Here is a 20,703-nt window from a genome sequence, read left to right as displayed (position 1 = left end):
AAGCAAAGTTGGTCGCCTGCCTCAGATGAAACTATGACGTGTTCGCCTGGGCGACACATGAATTGTCTCACATTTCTCTGAGCGTGGCTCAACATAAGATACATGTCCAACCGGGCTCCCAGTCAGTTAAACAGAAGAAGAGTAGAATTTGATCATCTAGGCGGAGATAGAAAAATTACTGGAGGTCGACCATATACGGGAACTCCAATTCTTGAGTTAGCTCGCTAACGTGGTACTAGTCTCCAAGCCAGGCAATAAATGGTGGGTCTGCATCAACTTCCGCAACCTAAATAAGGCATGTCCGAAGGACTTCTATCCGTTGCCTCGAATAGACCAAATGGGGACTCCACAGCAAGCTATGAATTAATGTGTATGCTTGATGCATACCAAGGCTACCACTAAGTGCTGCTTGCCCGAGAAGATGAAGAAAAGATCAGTTTCATCACAGCCGACGAAACCTATTGCTACAACGTCATACCGTTCGGACTAAAGAACGCCGGAGCATCCTACCAAAGGTTGATGAATAAAGTATTCCGTAGACAGATCGGTCGAAACAAGGAGGTCTATGTCGATGGCATACTAATAAAATCCCTCTGGCTGCTCTGTGTAGACGTCGAGGAGACACGCCAAACTTTCAGAACCTATGGAATAAAGTTGAATCCCAGTAAGTGTCTGTTCGATGCAAGGAGCGGTCGTTTTCTCGGGTATATCGTGGTTAAGCAGGGGATTAAGGCAAATCTGAGTAAAGTAAAAGTCCTGCAAGACACGCCTCCGCCTCACAATTTGAAGGAGACGCAACGACTGACCGGACAGATCACTACACTTTCAAGGTTCATCTCTAAGACGCCCAATTGGAGTCTGCCATTCTTCAAAGTACTACACCGAGCTACAAGATTCCAATGGGATGCAGAATGTGATCGTGCTTTGGAAGAACTCAAGGAGTATCTTAATTCCTTGCCTGTGCTAGCTAAGCCGAACGCTGGAGAGCCTCTTTTGATCTATTTGTCATCCACCGAGCATGCGGTCGGATAGACATTGGTCAAGTAGAATGACTATGAACAGCAGCCTGTGTATTTTTTAAGTCATATATTGAAAGATGTTGAATTTCGCTACATTAGTCTGGAAAAGTTAGCTTACACTCTGGTGCTTGTCGCTCGGAGACTCTGTCCATACTTTCTTGCTCACCCGATCATTGTCATAACCAACAGTACTCTGGGAAAAGTCTTCCTCAACCCAGAAACGTCAGGGCGGCTAATCAAATGGACAACCAAACTAAGTGAGTTTGATATCCAATATCAACCCGGAATGGCGATCCAAGTTCAGGCCTTGGCTGATTTTATTATAGAGGTCCAAAATGCCTAGCCGACAGCAACTTGGAGAATATATGTCGATGGTCTATCCACTCGACAAGGCAGCAGGGTCAGCATTTTGCTCATTTCACCATAAGAAGACCGGATGCAACTTTTCGTTAGGCTGGATTATCGATCATCAACAACAAAACTGAGTATGAAGCCTTGATAGCTGACTTACAGGTAGCACGGCATGTCGAAGCCACAAAAGTCTCATTCACTTAGATTCTCAGTTGGTCGCCCAATAGCTATCAGGGACATTCTAGATTAGCAGCTCCCGACTCAAGTTATATGCAGAAGCCTTCGAGAAGTTAAAGGCAAATTTTCAAGAGGTCACTATACAAAAGATCCCCTGATCAGACAATCAAGCTGCAGATGAGTTGGCTAAGTTAGCTAGTTCATTATTACCAGTCATGATCAGCCAGCCGATCAAACAGGTCTCGCTGGTGGCGCACATCGATCGAATGGAAGGAGTGGTCTGCTCGAGAAACTGGAGGACGCCACTGATCGAATTCCTTCGATCGGGTATCACACCGGCCGACCGAGAGGTAGCACGACTATTAAAGAAGAGGGTCGGACAGTTCACCTTGGTCGGAGATCAGCTGTATAAAAGAGCTTTCTCCAGACCTTTACTTAAGTGCGTTGGACCAGAGGACGTAGAGTATATCCTATAGGAAGTGCACCAAGACTCCTACGAAAGTCATCCGGGCGGTCGTTCGCTGACTCGAAAGATCCTCCTGGTCGAATATTTTTGGCCAACTCTCCAAAAGGATGCCGCTCGGACAATAGCCACCTGTATGTCCTGCCAAAGGTATCATAACATCTCACATCGACCAACCAAGGAGATGAAAGCATTCACAGTGTCTTGCCCGTTCGACCTGTTGGGATGTATACTATAAGCCTAGTTTTTGTATGAACATCTGTTTTGAAATATTTTGAAATGAAAATCACTTTGGTCAAATATTTGTATTTTATATTTATATATATGTCAATGCAGTTGTCCATTTAATTTATATTATAGATAACATGGTGTGTGGTGCCACACAGAAGATCATGTTATCAGTTCCTTATAAATTATAAATAGTAGCTCACAACCAAAGTGGATTTGGGCAAACCATTGGAACAGTTGTAGTGTAATTTTGTATTAGTTTATCTTGACTATAAAATTATACTAGTACACTATGTGTGTATTGAGCAGGACCATTTGAGGTTGTTTCGATTTGTATTGACTACATAAAAGAACATAACCTCTGTTATTATGGATGGACGTCCTCTTAATCCCTATATAATAACAAGCATGTATACTTAGTATTTATTTCTTTAACTTATCAATGGGTGAGATTTATTCGTTAAATCAATAGGCCCGATGAGTTAGAAAATAGTACTGTTTATATGGTGTGTTGTTGATTATAGAAGGAATCTGTGTCCTAATTATTTAGACTGATGATGTCCCCTTGAGGAGCTCATAGGGATTATCATGTAAACCCTGCAGGTGGACATGATAATAAAGTTGAGTGGTACTACTCTTGGAATCAGATGTTAATTAATTGAGTTGTCAGTAACTCATTTAATTAATGGATATACGATATTTTAAACACGGGGAGATTAACACACTTATGATAAGAAGGATCCCATATTGTAATATGGGATTGATGCGGTAGTTCAATAATAACCCTTTAGTGGTATGAGTTATTATTGATGGACTTGAGTTGGATGTTCGGGCCGAACACAGGAAGCTCAAGCCCATCAGGAGGCCTAAACCAATTCCTTCTCTAGGTCCCTATTGTAGCCTCTATATAAAGTCTCGCATTCACTCATCCGGTTTGAGTTTTTGTTTTTGGTTTTTCGCCACTTCCTCCTAGGGCTTGCGCCACCCTATCTTCTCCTAGGGTCGGCGCCACCCTCTCTTCTCCTAGGGTCGCCGCCACCCCCTTTTCTCCTAGGGCCGGCACCCCCCTCCTCCTTACCAAGGGCCGGCGCCCCCTTCCTCCTTGCTAAGGGTCGGCGACCATTGGAGAAGAAGAAGAGGAGGAGGAGAAGGAAGAAGAGAAGAAGGTGCTTCATCCTAGAGTTTCTCTTGGTGGTCGGAGATTTGGAAACAAAGAGTGGAAGGGTGGTTTTTGTCTTGGTAGATTGTCGCCCACACGACATCCAAGAAAAGGAGAGGAATACAACAGAAGATCAAGAGGTCTTTAGCTACAAAGGAAAGATACAACTAGTTCTTTAATTTCGATACGTAATTAGTCGAGTTTTCTTTGTATCGATTTTGAATACCAACACAAGAGGTCATCGATCTTATACTTCGATCAAGGTGTGCTTTGATTCGTCAAGAACTTGCTTGATTGATCAAACACATGTCTGATCGAACATGCGGGTTGCTAGGAATAGTTCTGTACTTGTACAATTTTTGTACAGGGGAATTTAAACAGAACAGAATTCCAACGCTTTCACGACCAAGGGGGCATGAACATCATAGGACCATTTTCCATGGTAACCGGTTAGCGGAGGTTCTTGCTCGTTGCTGTGGACTATTTCTCAAAATGGGTGGAGGTCAAACCATTAGCAAAGATAAGTAAACAGATGGCCATCAAGTTCCTCTGGCAAAATATCTTATGTCGATTCGGCATCCCCCGACGGCTTGTCTCAGACAATGGAAGGTAATTCGCCGGTCAAAGGCTCAAAGAATGGTGCGAAGGCTATGGTATCCAGCAGGCTTTCACCTCGGTGGCTTACCCCCAAAACAATGGCCAAGCGGAAGTCATCAATCGGGATATCCTCAGAGGATTATGAGTTCGGCTTGACCATGCAGGAGGCAGCTAGGTCGACGAACTCCCTAGCTTCCTATGGGCCCTACGCACAACCCCAAAGGAGGCGACCTATGCGATGCCATTCCATCTGATGTATGGTGGTGAAGCACTAGTCCCAGTGGAAGTCGGAGTGGAGTCCGATTGGGTACAACACTATGACGAGGAGAACGTCGAGCGGAGACTGATGGAGCTAGATTTGGTCGATGAAGCATGGGACAAAGTTGTCGTTCGGCTGATGGCATACCGATAGCGGATGAAACAGAACTACAACCGGAGGGTTATCCCGCGGTTCTTCCAAGTCGATGATCTAGTGTGGAAGAAGATAAAACCAATCGACGACGTCACCAAACTCGAAGCTCCATGGGTGGGACCCTATAAGGTTGTGTAGAAACTCCGCTCAAGAGCATATTATTTGGAAGACTAAGACGGAAGATGGTTCGAGCGATCGTGGAGTGCGAACCACCTCCGACCCTATAGGGCTAGGTAAGAGGTGTGAATGATTATATTGTTAAGATGTATACTAAAAGCCTAGTTTTTTGTATGAACATTTATTTTGAAATGAGAATCACATTAGTCAAATGTCTGCATTTAGTCAAATGCAGTTGTCCATTTAATTTATATTATAGATAACATGGTGTGTGGTGTCACACAGAAGATCATGTTATCAGTTCCTTATAAATTATAAATAGTAGCTCACGACCGAGATGGATATGGACAAACCATTGGAACGGTTGTAGTGTAATTTGGTATTAGTTTATCTTAACTATAAAATTACACTAGTACACTATGTGTGTATTGAGCAGGACCATTTGAGATTGTTATTTTTATACTGACTACATAAAAGAGCAAAACCTCTATTATTATGGATGTATACTCTTAATCCCGATATAATAACAAACACATATACTTAGTATTTATTTCTTTAATTTATCAAAGGGTGAGATTTATTCAGTTAAATCAATAGGCTCGATAAGTTGAGAAATAATATTATTTATATGGTGTGTTGTTGATTATAAAATGAAACTGTGTCCTAGTAATCTAGGTTGATGATGTCCCTTTGAGGAGCTTATAAGGATTATCATGTAAACCCTGCAGGTGTACTTAGTCCGACATGATAATAAGATTGAGTTGTACTACTCTTGGAGCTAGATGTTAATTAAGTGAGTTGTCAGTAACTCATTTAATTAACGGATATACGATATTTTAAACATAGGGAGACTAATACCCTCATGATAAGTAGGAGCCCATATTATAATATGGAATTGATGTGGTAGTTCAATAATAACTCTTTAGTGGTATGAGTTATTATTGATGAACTTGAGTTGGGTGTTCGGGTCGAACACAGAAAGCTCAAGTCCATCAGAAGACCAAAATCAATTCCTCCTCTCGATCCATATTGTAGCTTCTATAAAGCCTCACATTCACCCGTTTTGGTTTTGCTTCCTACCCAAGAAAGGGGTCGGACACATCCTTGCTTGGTGCTCAAGCAAGGGGTCGACCAAGCCTTGCCTCCTACCTAAGAAAGGGGCTGGCTAAGCCTTGCCTCCTATCCAAGAAAGGGGTCGGCCAAGCCTTGCTTGGTGCCCAAGCAAGGGACTGGCCAAACCAAAAGAAAAGAAAAACAAAAGAAAAAAAAAAAAAGGGAGATTTTTTCTTAACAGAATTAGAGGTTTTTCTAAAAAGAATTACGTTGATTCTTTCTTAGAAATTTTCTAAAAAGAATTATATTAATTCTTTCCTAAGAAATTTTTATGAAAAGAGTTATGTTAATTCTTTCCTAGAGATTTTTCTAAAAAGAATTATGTTGATTCTTTCTTAGAAATTTTCTAAAAAGAATTATACTAATTCTTTCTTAAGAAATTTTTCTAAAAAGAATTATGCTAATTCTTTTCTAGAGATTTTTTCTAAACAAAAATCTATTACGTTTTCTCCTTTTTTTATCTGGGGCAAAGGGTTATAAAAAGAGAGGAGGTTGTGCCATAAAAATCAACAATTCAATTAAGAATTGATAAGTTTCTCTCCTTTCCCTTAAGGTCAGCGCCCCATCCTTTTCTTTTTTCCTTTCTTTCCTTTAGGGCCGACACCCCACTTCTTTTCTTCTTCCCTTTTCTTCCCTCTAGGGCCAGCACCCCATCTTCTCTTGGTGGTCGGAGCTTGGAGGAAAAGAAAACGAAGAGATGAAGCACCTTGGTGGCCGACGGTTTGGAGGAGAAGAAGAAGAAGGAGGTGTTCCTTTCTTTGCATCTTTTGGTGGTAGGTGGCTTGGAAACAAAAGGGTTTGGGTGTTTTTGTCTTGGTAGATCATCACCCACGCGACGTCCAAGAAGAGGAGAGGAATACGGCAGAATATCAAGAGGTCTTTGTCTACGAAGAAAGGTATAAATGTTGGAGCAATCCTAATGGTCCGTGGGACCATGTGTTTTGGTGTTTGGGCAAAAGGTTTAAGTTAGGTTTACCCTCGTTATTTGATATGTGTACTTGAGTTGTGCAGGACTGCAGGTGACACATGTGACTCAGGTTGACGGCTTCGGGTCCAGTGAAGGATGGAGCATCCGAGGGACCGTGGACAAGGCAGCAAGGACAAGGGCCGAGGGAAGCGACTTCGAGGCATACGCGAAGGATGACATTGGGGACGAGAGCCAAAGGAAGTAGGCTTGAAGGCAAGAGGTCAAGGCTGCAAAGAAGAGTCAAGTGAGTCGTGAGGGTCCGAGTGCGAGAGAAATGTACTCGGGATGGGAAACCCTAAGTTTAGGGTTGTACCAGTCGACTGGTACTGGAACCAGTCGACTGGTGGTGAGCACAGAAGCTTTCTGTGCCCAAAACGGCTGGGGCCAGTCGACTGATAGATAGCCGTTGAGAGAGACGTTGGGTTGACACCAGTCGACTGGTGCAAGGACCAGTCGACTGGTAACGGGCAAATCAGCAAGGCTGATTTCCCCAAGCTCTATAAGAGGGAGCTTGGGATGGCCGGTCAACCTGACGAAATTAGACTTGGTTAAAGCCTAATTAGTAGTCACAAGAGTTCTCAAGTGCTTGTGTAATCCAAGAGGTCTTGGTGTGTTTGTGGTGAGGTTTCTCCACCCACAAGGAGCGACTTGAGATAGCCGGAGGTTGCCGGGGGCTAATCCACCGACGGATAGGGATCGTCCACCTTACGGACAGCCATGGAGTAGGAGCATCATCTCCGAACCACGTTACATCGACGTGTATTGGTTTGCTTGTTCTTTTCTTTGTCTTTAGCTTTCGTATTCGTAATTAGTATTTGTATTTTCGCTTGCGCACTAACGAATACGTAGGAAGCGAGTTATTGGGGGCGCCGTCCATTCAACCCCCCTTCTAGCCGACCACCGATTCTCCAACAAGTGGTATCAGAGCGAGGACGCTCTCCGTTGGACTAACCGCCAAGAAAGCATAAGATGGTCGGGTTTATTGTCCCTCCAAAATTTGAAGGAGGAAGCCTTGGGGACATCACGTATTGGATGATGAGGATGGATGTTTACTTCGACACGGATTGGGACACTATGATGGTGGTAAATGAACCATTCGAAGTCCCTAAAGACAAGAAAGGGAAGAAGCTCCGACCACGACATTGGACGGAGGAGCAAACGACACGATCGGAGGCAAATTCAAAGGTAATATCAATATTGATTGAAATTTTGCCTTCTAACGTGATAAGTCGTGTAGGTGACTATGAGAACGCCCACGATTTGTGGAGCAAGGTGAAGATGGTTCTACGGGAAGAACCTAAACCTACACAAGAAGAAGAAGAACCCAAGGAGATGGGTTTAATTGCTCAAGTTGAGGAGGAGCAAACGGAAGTTGAGTCACGCTCAACATCCGAGGAGATAGAGGAGAAGGATGAAGAAATGCTATCCACTAGTGTAGATGAGGAGACATCCTCAAGGGTTGAAGAAAAGTCCAAGACAAGTGAAGAGGATGAAGAAGAGGTCTTGGAGGTCAACCTAGTGAGCACCTCCACCGAAGCAAAATCAAAAGATCACATTGTGTACTTCGGGTGCAATGAAAGGGGGCACTACAAAAGTAGATGTCCTATGGGTAAGAAGAAGATATCTCCTAAACTCATTCAAGTTAATTTAAACACTAACAAGGGTTGTAGGAATGAAGAAGCCCAAAGGAGGAGATTGCGCATCATATGCTTCACGTGTGGAGAGAAGTGCCACTACCACACCAAATGCCCCAAGAAGGGAGAAATTAAGAAGCTAGCGCATCTAAAGAAATGGGAGAAGAAGAAGAGAAGCAAGTGTCAAGGGGGAGCTTCAAGGGTAAGGGAGGTATACCCTAATTTGAAGTGTAATTCAAATTTAAATTCTTATGTTCCCATGCGTGCTAGGAGAAATAATGATTATCATTATGTAGCAATGAAAAATTTTGGATTTAGATATCATGATAGGAGTAGGGTAAATGTGGATCATAACCCTAAGAAATCTATGCATGATAAATTTAGAAATGATAGACCTAAGGAGACCCAAGGCATTAATCCCAAGAAGGGGAGACATATGCCTAGAAAGGGTAGGTCTAGGAATGTCCAAGGTGGACATGTTGACTCTAGGTTTAGGAACCTAGAAAGGGAGAATCAAGCTTTGAAGGCAAAGCTTGATGGTTTAGAGAAATTCCTTAAGAGATTCACTATTGGATCTAAGGGATTAAATATGGTGTTGGGTAGCCAAAAACCCAACAATGATAGATCGGGTTTTGGATACCGATCTAATCCCTCCAAGGCCAAAAGGAGACCATGTGCTAGGGTGGCACATGATAAGAGCAAGGGAGAGTCATCCAAGGCCAATAAAAAGAAATATGCTAGGGTTGCATATGACTATGGCAAGGATGATGTGTCCAAGGTCAAGAAGATAAGGAGATCTTCTAAGGGACATCATTGTGGCCTAGCCTTTGTGGATGAGTCACCTAGGGAGGTGGCTAAGGCTAAGAGCTCTAGGGGGAGCTCTAAGAGTCAATTTGGGACCCGTGGCCAATGGATCTCAGGTGGGTACTACTTGGGAGTCTAGAGGAGCCTGGAGTGTGCTAAAAGGTTTGGAGATGGATTTGAGTCTCAAACCCAGGGATTTGACACACATGGTTTATGTTTCATGCAAGGAAATATGACATTTGGGTTCATATAGCATGATAAATGGTTTTGGATGTATAGATGCCATATAAACCAATGCTAGGGATGCATTGTGGGTTGGTATGGGCAAATACATCAAAAGGAAGCCAAAACTAGGACTTTAGGTCAAGGTTCAATTGAACCATTTAGCTAGTTTTGGATTTTGTGTCAATCTTGGGATTGGTGATAGATACATTTTGTAATGTATTTTTCCCAAGTAGACAAAGGTCCAATAGGCCTCTCCACAAAATTTGGGAATTTTTGGAGGTCTAGGGAATTTCTGGTGCATTTCTGAAGTTGGCCTGAAAAGGCTGATTTTTTCAGAAATAGGGTACCAGTCGACTGGTACAGATACCAGTCGACTGGTAACAGTGTTTTTCGACCACATAATGGTTCTGTAAGGTTGTGTCGAAGGGGGCATTCGACTGGCACTTAGGGCAGTCGACTGATACCAGTCTGAAATTGTTTTCAGCATTGGTTTGTGACCATGTCAACTCGCTTAGATGTATGGGATCCAAGGGGGATTAATACATGAGTTTAGGGTCAGTTTGGATGATAAGTTTTCAACAATTGGGATATTGTTGGAGAACTTTTTGGATGTTAGGCAAAGGGGGAGAAGTAAGGTTTAATTGGGAAAACCTTAAGTTCCTTTGCGTAGGGGGAGCCTTGGGATAGGTTCTTAAAAAGCCCTGTGGAAAAATCCTAGCTCAATGGGGAGCTTAGGTGTAGGGGGAGTCTTGTGATAGGTTCCAATGCTTGGTGCATTGATTCGGCGGTTGCCAAGTGTGTAGCCTTGGCAATGTAAGTCCATTCGGCGGTTGCCAAGTGTGTAGCCTTGGCAACGTAAGTCCATTCGGCGGAGTAAGTCCAAGTGTGTAGTCTTGGCATCGTAAGTCCATTGTTTTTAGCATGTTTATTTGCTATATGTTTTCCCTAACTTAAACGTATTGCCAAACACCAAAAAGGGGGAGATTGTTGGAGCAATCCCAATGGTCCGCGGGACCATGTGTTTTGGTGTTTGGGCAAAGGGTTTAAGTTAGGTTTACCCTCGTTATTTGATATGTGTACTTGAGTTGTGCAGGACTGCAGGTGACACATGTGACTCAGGTTGACGGCTTCGGGTCCGGTGAAGGATGGAGCATCCGAGGGACCGTGGACAAGGCAGCAAGGACAAGGGCCGAGGGAAGCGACTTCGAGGCATACACGAAGGATGGCATTGGGATGAGCCGCGGGCTTGGATGCATCCGAGGGACGAGAGCCAAAGGAAGTAGGCTTGAAGGCAAGAGGTCAAGGCTGCAAAGAAGAGTCAAGTGAGTCGTGAGGGTCCGAGTGCGAGAGAAATGTACTCGGGATGGGAAACCCTAAGTTTAGGGTTGTACCAGTCGACTGGTACTGGAACCAGTCGACTGGTGGTGAGCACAGAAGCTTTCTGTGCCCAAAACGGCTGGGACCAGTCGACTGGTCCAGGGACCAGTCGACTGATAGATAGCCGTTGAGAGAGACGTTGGGTTGGCACCAGTCGACTGGTGCAAGGACCAGTCGACTGGTAACGGGCAAATCAGCAAGGCTGATTTCCCCAAGCTCTATAAGAGGGAGCTTGGGATGGCCGGTCAACCTGACGAAATTAGACTTGGTTAAAGCCTAATTAGTAGTCACAAGAGTTCTCAAGTGCTTGTGTAATCCAAGAGGTCTTGGTGTGTTTGTGGTGAGGTTTCTCCACCCACAAGGAGCGACTTGAGATAGCCGGAGGTTGTCAGGGGCTAATCCACCGACGGATAGGGATCGTCCACCTTACGGACAGCCGTGGAGTAGGAGCATCATCTCCGAACCACGTTACATCGACGTGTATTGGTTTGCTTGTTCTTTTCTTTGTCTTTAGCTTTCGTATTCGTAATTAGTATTTGTATTTCCGCTTGCGCACTAACGAATACGTAGGAAGCGAGTTATTGGGGGCGTCGTCCATTCAACCCCCCTTCTAGCCGGCCACCGATCCTCCAACAATAACTAGTTATTTATTCTGCAACACAACTAGTTTTGTTTTCTTCGTATGGATCCTGAAATACCAACACAAGAGGCTAGCGATTTCATGTTTTCGTTTATGTGCTTCGATTTTGTGTTTCGATCTTGTTCTTTGATTGAGGTCTCTAAAGTTAAACCTAAGGTTACTATGAGCAGTTTAAATATTCAATTTCTTTGAAAGACTTTGTCTAGGAAGTGGTGGATGATCCCATAACCAAGAAGGTCTAGTACCTCGCCAACGACCTGGAAACCAATTCTTGAAATAAATATTTAATCAACTTCTGTAATATGGTTTAACTTCTGAAGAACACAAGAGTTGAACTTGGAGTAAAAATGTTAAGTTTCGTTTCCAATCCAAGTTTAACTTTGAAGAACGAACTTGGAGTAAAAATATTAAGTTTTGTTTCCAATCCCAGTTTAACTTATGAAGAGCACATGGGTTGCTAGGAAACGTTCTGTGCTTGTACAAATTTTTATACAGGGGAAACAGAACGGTATTCTCAGTAGCGCCCAACATATATTTACCTGTATGTGTGTGCATATCTTCCTAATGCAGGACAAAAATGAATAAAATCGCAAGCATTCCACACTCATGAGTTGGGCGGACAAATCAAGTCGAGCGACAACCTTAAACCCATGTCTTCACCAACGGTCGAGCGGCGACTTTAAACCCATGTCTTCACTGACGGTCGAGCGACGACCTTAAATGCATGTCTTCACCAATGGTCAAGCGACGATCTTAAACTCATATCTTCACCAACAATCGAGCAACGACTTTAAACTCTTGTCATCATCAATGGTCGAGCGACCACCTTAAACTCATGCCTTTAGTGACGGTTGAGCGGCGACCTTAAACCCACGTCTGCACTATGAAAGTGGTCGAGCGTTGACCTTAAAATCGGAAAAGATCGATCGGCTGAGAAAACATATCAGATGAACACGAGGCCACACTCGGTTTGCATGACATTTGATTTAAATACAATTTGAAAATGCCAAATGACCAGAAAGAGACAAAGAAAAATAATGGTTCGTCAGACGGACTATCATTCACTGATACTTCAAAAATAGAGAAGCAAAACTCACATGAGCAGGTTCACTCAAGATAATCTAAAATATCATTGGGTAGCGACTTAATCAGCTTGTCCTGGCTAATGATCTTGCTTGTCAAAGTGATTGGGAGGTAGCCGCCTTCCTTCAGTTGATTAAAAGTCCCGTCGATAGCAAGGTCTAATAGACGGAGTGCTCGATCGGCGACCTTATCATTAAAAGCATCCAAACGGATGTAAGCCTACTTCATGAGGTCGAACCTGCTCGACTCAGCTCCTTGGTAAGTCTCTAAGGCCACTCGGGAAGCTTTCAGCTCTTCCTTCAACTTGGTCGGCTCTTCATCTTTTTCAGTGAGCTGGGTCTTCGCTGCTGTCTGGTCAGCCGATCGTGCATCCCACTTGGCCTTCAATGTGGCCTCACCTCCTTTAGGTTTTGGGCCAACACCCGAGACTCCTCATTTTTTATCTCCAAGTCCTCGATGGCACAGAGCTTTTTGGTGTTGGCCAAATTGAGCTTGGACTCAAAGGAGATGACCTGTTTGACAAACTTAGCCAAATTGATCAGCCTGCTCGGCGCCTTTGCTCTTCTCCACCTCCAGCTGCTCGAAGCTCTTATTTAGATCGGCTCTTAGTTGAGCCATCTCAGCACTCATATGCTCCAACCGTGCCTGGGAAGCAGATGATTGGTCGCTCGGGGCTCGCAACTGCTTGACTTTCTGCTCTAAAAATGTGAGTCTTTGGCACATGACCAGGCTTTCTACCCAATACTGTGAGGAAATAAAAAACCTTTTAAGGTTGAGCAGCGACAAAAAGTAACTTGTAAAATACTTACCCGAGAGGACATCTTGGTATGATTGTCGGCAAGCACCCCTAGAGGAATAATCATCGCATGGGCTTGGGCGTCGACCCATATCTGTACTAGCGATCCTTGGATGATTATTTGGTGCTCCGGGGCTTAGGATTCAATGTTGTCAGAGTCGCGCCACTCGTCCGTGGGCAGATGAATAACCGTTGTTATGCGGCACTGGCCACTCGGGGTGGACAGGGCTGAGGTTGCTCTGTTGGTCGACCTAGATGTTGACGCCGGCCGGATGCTGGACTTCCGAATGTTCGGCGGTGGAGGTGGTATGAAAGCGACCAGCGACACACAGATTATCCCTTGCGATTGTACGGACAAAGATGACGTCCGATCGGATGAACGGAAGGTATGTGGGACTGTCATCGCGAGCTCGGGCGCAGGGGTGGAGGTCTCACCCCGCTCGGATGAGAGACGTGGATTGGTCTTGGTCAGAGTTTGTGTTGCGGAGCTAGTAGATCGGGCAGCAATCTCCGTGCAGCACCTCTTTCGGCTTACTAATGGCTCCCCAGAAGAAGCCGATTCCGAGGCATCGACGATTGGAATAACCGGAAGATGCTCGGGCAAGGGATCCACTACGACATTCACTTCACCACCAACTGTATGGTTGGCTACTCCGTCGCTCCCTTGGGTTGGGGCTCCTATGCTCTCTCCGAGTGGATCCTCATGAGAGCTGATCGACTGTAAACCGCGGCTCTCCAACTCGGCCACGGCCGCAACATTGATCTCTACGTCCGCAAGTTTGGATTTTTCGGCCAGGCGTGTGCAACATGACTTGAGCTGCAAAAGAAAAAGAGAAATCAATTAGATTCAAAAATTAGACTAAGAAGGAGTATACCTAGGCTGAACAAAAGCCTTGTGAGGATCGGACTCAAGCCAAATACGTAGAGAACACCCTCTAGCAGTAGCTTGTGGATATCATATTTCTAACCAGCCAAGATGGAAGCCGCCTGAAGGTAGTTTGATCGGCCCTTGTACCTGCCGAGTGATGGTGGATTCGCAACCTCTAGCCTCCAGCCGGTCGGAAAATCGGGTCAATAGGAAAGTCCCTAGCTTGGACAGTTTTAGATAATAGAAGTAGTGAAAGAGCCGGGCAGACAGAGGAATGTCGTGCAAATGAAAAAGGACTACAACATCGCACAACAGTCGAAAAGAGTTGGGCACAAGCTGATGGAGAGAACTACGAAAGTATTTGCAAACTGCAGAGAAGAAGGGGTGGACAGGGAACCACAGATCGGCGGTAAATTGGTCCCTAAAAAACATACAAAACCTGGAGGCGGCTCGTTCGAGCGGTCAAAAGTCGAGGGAAGACTGATTTGATAATCGGAGGGAATTTCAAAGATGACTCTCAAACTCTCTGCATCACCTCCGTCGAACCTAGACTTAATGGACGTATACCAGAGGCCAGGGACGGAGATAGGAGGTTGAGAGGAGCTTGCCATCAGAAATAAAAGTCAACGGGAAACAACAAAGAAATTCGACTGAAAAGGAGGACGCTAAGAACAATGAACGGATTCGATTGAGAGGAGACGATGGCTTACTAGGGAGATCATTGAGATTGCAGGAAAAGGTGAAGAACGCAGTGTCGAGGAGATGCTCACCGACGAAGACGAAGACGAAGACAAGACGCAAAGTAAGGAAGATGGTGAAGCACACGAGGTTTATAAACCTCGCAATCGATCGACCTCAGCCATCTGATCCAAGGTTACAAAATCTAGAAACAGATCCAACCATTGATTTTGAAAAGGCGCACATCTCATCAAAAGTGGATGTCCGCCTGTCATATCAAGGGTGCGGTGACAGTAAAGGACATGTGTGCTACGGTCACCGGATAACATTTAATGAACTTAATTAAAAGGGTATGACCGTGTACTCGGACATAATTAGCAAGGATTTGCATAGTCTTCAAGAATTTTGGATGACGTCAGTCGTAAATGGACTCGCCTTAGGAAACACATAACAGAAGACAATTTACCAAGTGTTGTTGTTCATCTTCCCGATTGGCGCAAGGAACTAACCACAGGACTGAACTCGACAACGACAAAATGCAGTTGAGCGGCGTTGGCTTGTGGGCCAACCAGTGATTACAGATTGAGCACAGTCCAATCGGATACTATAGCATCCGGGTCGAACGGGCTTTAGAGTCGCCAACGACACCTTGTCCAGTCAGTGGACTTGCAACCTCCATTGACTAGACTTGAAGGGGAGGCTTGTGATGCAATGATAAGGAATAGCCTACCTGGCACAAGTCAATTGCCATGGTGTAGGTCAAAGTCAAGGTGATCAACACCAGGGCTTAAACAAGGCTCAGCTACACCCGAGCGGGAAGCGATTTATCGGTTGATCGGAGGGATTCTTGTTCGATCGATCATCTGAGTAAACAAGTATAGTTAACCTGGTCGGTAGGATAGTAAGCTAAGCAGGTCGAGAGCCTGAGTTGAGCGGGCCACTCGTCTGACTCGAAGAATGAGGTTGACATTATACACATAATGAATCGATAAAATGATAAAAGAGGAAAAGATGAATAATTAATAAAGGAAAGATAAAATCAAATAAAACATTTTATTTATCATTAAATGAGAAGAAGACAAGATAAAGATATTCTCTATTGGTAATCAATATCATTAAATAGGGAAAGATGGATGATCACCAGAAAAGGTATAAAAAGGGCACGCTAGGTATGAAGAAAGACAAAAAAATTTTTTATCCTCAGTACTCTCACATTTTTTCCTCTCCTGTTTCTAACTTGAGCGTCAAAAGGTCAACGTCAGAACCTCTTCCCTAATTTGATTTCTTCCCTAATTTGATTTTGTTTTGCAAATATACGCAAAGTCTTTATTTGGTCAACGGAACTGTCGCATCTCCGAATTTCTAGTTTCACGCCTTCAGATAAATCAAAATATAAATAAAAACTACTATAATTTTAGTATTTGTACAACGAATAGAATAAGCCATTCATATGAAATCAAGAATAAACACGTGAGCAAAAGGTTAAACAAGTAATACTAATAATGAAGTCATTCTTACTTTGTTTAACTGCATTCCATTGCATTGTACCAAACTTAGAATGAGATGATAATGACACGCAAATTTTTACCCTATTTCATTATCATTACAAAGATATATCACATTAGGATTTGTTGATATGGATGTGACGACAGATTTTAACATCAATTGGCACATGTGAAGTTTTTCAATGGGTATTTTATCACGTAAAACTGATTTACTCTGTTGAACAAAAAAGACAACCCCCTCAAATGACAACATGGCTGAACTCTTCTCCTACTCATCCCCACAAACAAGAATTGTAGATCTTTTGGGAAGAAAGCAACATTCGAAAACCATATAAAAGTATTGATCACATTCACATGCTCCGACCACTTTGATGGTTAAATAACCACATCCCTTCTCTTCTTCATATTCGGTTCAGGAGTCCCCTTTCTCATCATCGCTACAAACTCATCATAGTTGATGTTACCGTCCTGTGCATCGTAAGAGAAAATAAAAGAAGTTACATTCGTTATTTTAATCATTTCTAAGTATGAACAACTAATTTCCTTCAACTTCATGTGCTTTTTTTACTTACATTGTCAACATCAGCTTCGTCGATGACACACTTGATTTCTGCTTCATCATACATTCCTTTTTCTTTCAAAGCTTGCTCGAGTTCTTCTCTCGTAATATAGCTAAAAAAAGTAAACATACAACAATTAGATCATAAAAAAGTTGGATGCACGTTAAGAAACATATTGTTGCACTAACTTACCCACTGTTATCTTTATCAAAGTATTGGAATGCTGTGTAAAGATGCTCTTCTCTGTCCATTCTGTTCATATGCACTGTTGCTGTTATGAACTCCTCGTAGTCAATCGTTCCGTTGCCATCTGCATCAGCCTGCAACACACCAAAGGTTTAGCATAAATGACGTTTCCTTGAAGACAAATTAATTGACATTTGAGTCCCCTGTAAAGCTTACAGCTTCCATTAATTGCTTGACTTCATATTCAGACAACTTTGTTCCTTGCTTAGCAAGACCTTGTTTGAGTTCTTCAAAAGTGATAGTTCCACTATTATCAGAGTCCATGCTCTTGAACATTTCCTTTAAACCTTGTATCTCCTCTTCAGATAAGCAACCGGCTATCACCTGCAAGTGATGTAATAGAAATTCATGAAAAGGTAAAAGTTATGCCAATTTAAAGCAATTCTAGCTAGCAACTCTGTGGACCTTAAGTTAATACAATGTGTTAACTGTAGGTTTACCCTTAAAGCAGCCTTCTTAAACTGGTTCATTGCTCTGAATTGTTTCAGTCTGTTGATAACAGCATTATCAAGTGGTGTGTCAGGTGCTTCTCCGTCTTCTTTGATCCAAGGATGATCTGCATTGCAAGTTCATGATCCGTTAAGACAGTCCAAAAATAAATATGCTCATTCCTTGAGAAAGGAAAGAATAACATCAATATAAATGAGAGAAGAAATCATACTGAGGACTTCAACTGCTGTTAGCCTCTGCTTGGGATCCAAGTTCAACATCTTCCTGACAAGATCCTTAGCACTAGGTGAAATCTTAGGCCATGGATCACTTGTGAAATCAATCTGCCCCCTTAGAATAGCATTGAAGATCCCTTGTTCAGATTCTGTCGGAACAAATATTGGCATTATCTTTTGTTTTCTCAAGGGGAAAAAATTGTAAATTGTTAAATGAAGGAAGAAATACCAGCCCAAAAAGGTGGGACGCCGCAGAGGAAAATGTAGAGCATCACTCCTATGCTCCAAATATCAGCTTCTGGTCCATACCTTCGCTTGAGGACTTCAGGTGCTATGTAATATGCACTGCCGACAATGTCTTTGAACACCTCTCCTGTTCAGGAAATGAAAGTCAGATCAGCTCCTTCACGTGTGATCTACAATGTATGAAGAAGGCCTACATGCCAATCCGGGGATATTAATACAACATTCAAACTTTGTGTCTTAAGATTTATCGACAAATTCGTAAGATTAGTATGTAAACAAAAAAGACACCCTTTTGTGCAACTTCGAGAGATTAAGCATCAAGGGCCTGCAAGTTTTTGGCGTGAAGGTGGCCGGACAGTCCTATCCAGAGATCACGCTTGAAGGGGTCTACATGCCGGCCCTATTGTGATAAAATACTAAAAGAGGACAAAGACGCCGGAAATGGAATGGAACCTTGCTTGAAGAAGACGGAGAGACCGAAATCGGTGGCCTTGAGCGGCGCGTCCTCGTCCTTGCTGAGCAAGAGGAAGTTCTCCGGCTTGAGGTCCCTGTGGATGACCCCCATGGAATGGAAGGTATGCACGATCTGGACGATGACCCTCAGAAGCGATGCCGCTGCCCGCTCGGTGTAGTGCCCCTTGGCGATGATGCGGTCGAAGAGCTCGCCTCCGGAGCAGAGTTCCATGACGAGGTGCACCGATTGCTTGTCCTCGTAGGCGCCCTTGAGCTCAACGATGTTGGGCTGGCCGGATAGGTGATACATGATCTGCACCTCCCTCCTCACGTCCTCGATGTCCTCCTTGTTGGTCAGCTTCCGCTTGGCGATGGTCTTGCAGGCTAGCCTCTCTCCGGTGGCCTTGTGGGTGCAGAGGTGGGTGACGCCGAACTGACCGCGACCGAGCTCCTTGCCGAGGGAGTAGGTGGTGCGGACGTCCTCCATGGGGCGGCCGAGCACGGGGCCGATCGGGGCGGCGGGCTTCGCCTGGGGAATGGCGGGGGGCTTCTGGATGGCGGAGGCGACCTCGGATTCGGAGTCCGCGGTGGCAGCGACGACCTCGGGGGCGGCCTGGTCGGCCGGCTCCTTGGTGAAGCAATTGCCCATGAGGAGGGTGGTGGCCCGCCTCGGCTACAGGGGTGGGAGAAGATGAGGCATGGCGGAGGGAAAGAGAGGGAGAGGGAGGATTTTGATGGGAGAAGAGGCGCCATGGATGGGATTGGAAGAGAGGTGAGTTGGAGCAGAGGCGGGGAGAGATTGACGGGAACCAACTCTACAAAAAGCAAGGGACTGGGATTGTTCTTCTTCTTCGTTGCTTTCTGAGGTGGCACCACAGGGATACTCGACTCGAGTCCGAATCCAATACGACTTTTTATTACATGCTCGAACTCCCGTGTCCAGTGACACGAGCCATGTCGTGCAATCATTTTCAGTCCCTATGAAGGGGATCCATCGGTCCAGGGGTTTTAGGATGTGGGGATATGGAAGAGGATTTTTTCACCTTAGAGAAATCTGAGTCTATCACCTTCATTATACTCTAAAATACTGGCAATCCTCTTGATAAGTATTTCTTTTTTTCTATCTCATCTCATATTTGAATTGTAAAAATATTTTATATTATATTTTTGATTTGTAAATTTTTCTCAATGGAGTTGATCATCCGATTTTAAGAGTAAAAAGTAGTTACAATATAATGTGATATATAAATTATGTATTCGAACATTTTCTTGTGCTATAATATGGTTATTTGTATGTTCTATATGTGTTATGTCTTGTATATGTTTGACAAAATGTATGTGAGGTCACTCATGTAGATATAGAGTTTTGTTCACTACGTAGAGGAGGTGTTTTGGATTATATAAATGGAGAACTCAATGGCAAAGAGTATCCTTACTTTCTACGACATCCTCTTGAAACAGAAGATAATTAATTTCCTACAAGGGAAGCTAATTAGAGTTTGCGAGTGTTCCCCATATTAACATTAAGAAGTGATTTGTGTAATCTAGTGATTGTATGACCGACAAGCTCTTAGTAATAAAGGGTAACCCTTTAACTGGACTTTCTGGATTACCTTTTCTACTTAATATCATTAAACTGCCATTAAAAAGTATGTTAGATAACTCTAGCAATTGTATGACTGGGGGGGTCTAGGGTAACCCTTTAACTAGACTTTCTAAAATTTCTTCTTTGCTTAATGACATTAGAAAGTAAACTCTCCAGTATGATCTTCATAGGATTATGCTGAACTTTAGTTAGAAACCCTACAAGAATATAAGCATGGAGTCAGTTGGATGATCAATATATAGGGACATTCACTAGCATCCTAATGATCCTAGATTTATCCCAAACTAAACTTCACCTTCTCCCTCCGTTCACTTGCGCTCACACTCTTTCCCTTTAACTTCTCTCTCTACTGACTACTATCTCTCTCTCTCCCTTTCATTCTCCCTCTCTTCTGTTAATTCCTAGTTTCCAAGCGCTTGTGAACCTATCTCCAAATGTCTAGATAATTCAATGTGTGAAATCAACTAGTACTCGTGTAATTGATATCTTTTATTACTTGATGATATCTTCATACACTTGTGTATTTGCCACCACATGACCCTCGCGCCTCCTTTGGAGGCACCCTAGATCGACCGAGGTGCCTCCTATTGGGAGATTGTTGGCTGGCTATAAGAAGGGTTGAATAGACGGTGCCCCCAACTTTCGCTTTTCTACAAATTTTTAGTTGTGCAAGCGGAAATAAAACTAACTATTGAAAGCAACAAGGAAAGAGCA

At 43.7% G+C, this 20,703-nt stretch overlaps 1 protein-coding gene across 1 annotated transcript; it reads right to left on the bottom strand.

The window, feature by feature from the left end:
- Nucleotides 1-16,295: 16,295 nt before the first annotated feature.
- Nucleotides 16,296-19,263, bottom strand: LOC122012868 (calcium-dependent protein kinase 2-like). Its single transcript, XM_042569524.1, has 8 exons — nt 18,384-19,263; nt 17,914-18,057; nt 17,681-17,833; nt 17,460-17,575; nt 17,176-17,343; nt 16,966-17,093; nt 16,786-16,885; nt 16,296-16,681 (listed from the first exon to the last, which is right to left on the bottom strand). The coding sequence occupies exons 1-8, from the start codon at nt 19,030-19,032 to the stop codon at nt 16,589-16,591; spliced, it is 1,551 nt and encodes a 516-aa protein (XP_042425458.1). The 5' UTR covers nt 19,033-19,263; the 3' UTR covers nt 16,296-16,588.
- Between the last annotated feature and the right edge of the window lie 1,440 nt (nt 19,264-20,703).

The sequence above is a fragment of the Zingiber officinale genome, chromosome 8A (genome assembly GCF_018446385.1).
Source record: "Zingiber officinale cultivar Zhangliang chromosome 8A, Zo_v1.1, whole genome shotgun sequence".
NCBI classification, from domain to species: Eukaryota; Viridiplantae; Streptophyta; class Magnoliopsida; order Zingiberales; family Zingiberaceae; genus Zingiber; species Zingiber officinale.
The sequence above is the reverse complement of the archived record's forward strand: the minus strand, read 5'-3'. Positions and strand labels throughout refer to the sequence as shown.

What these genes read in the sequence shown, in the direction of transcription:
- LOC122012868 (XM_042569524.1), bottom strand. Translation starts at nt 19,032, where the DNA reads ATGGGCAATTGCTTCACCAAGGAGCCGGCCGACCAGGCCGCCCCCGAG. An exon ending in AACAGCAGTTGAAGTCCTCA is followed by an intron (nt 17,576 to 17,680) that starts GTATGATTTCTT and finishes CTTGCAATGCAG; the next exon opens with ATCATCCTTGGATCAAAGAA. An exon ending in ACGAAGCTGATGTTGACAAT is followed by an intron (nt 16,682 to 16,785) that starts GTAAGTAAAAAA and finishes TACGATGCACAG; the next exon opens with GACGGTAACATCAACTATGA.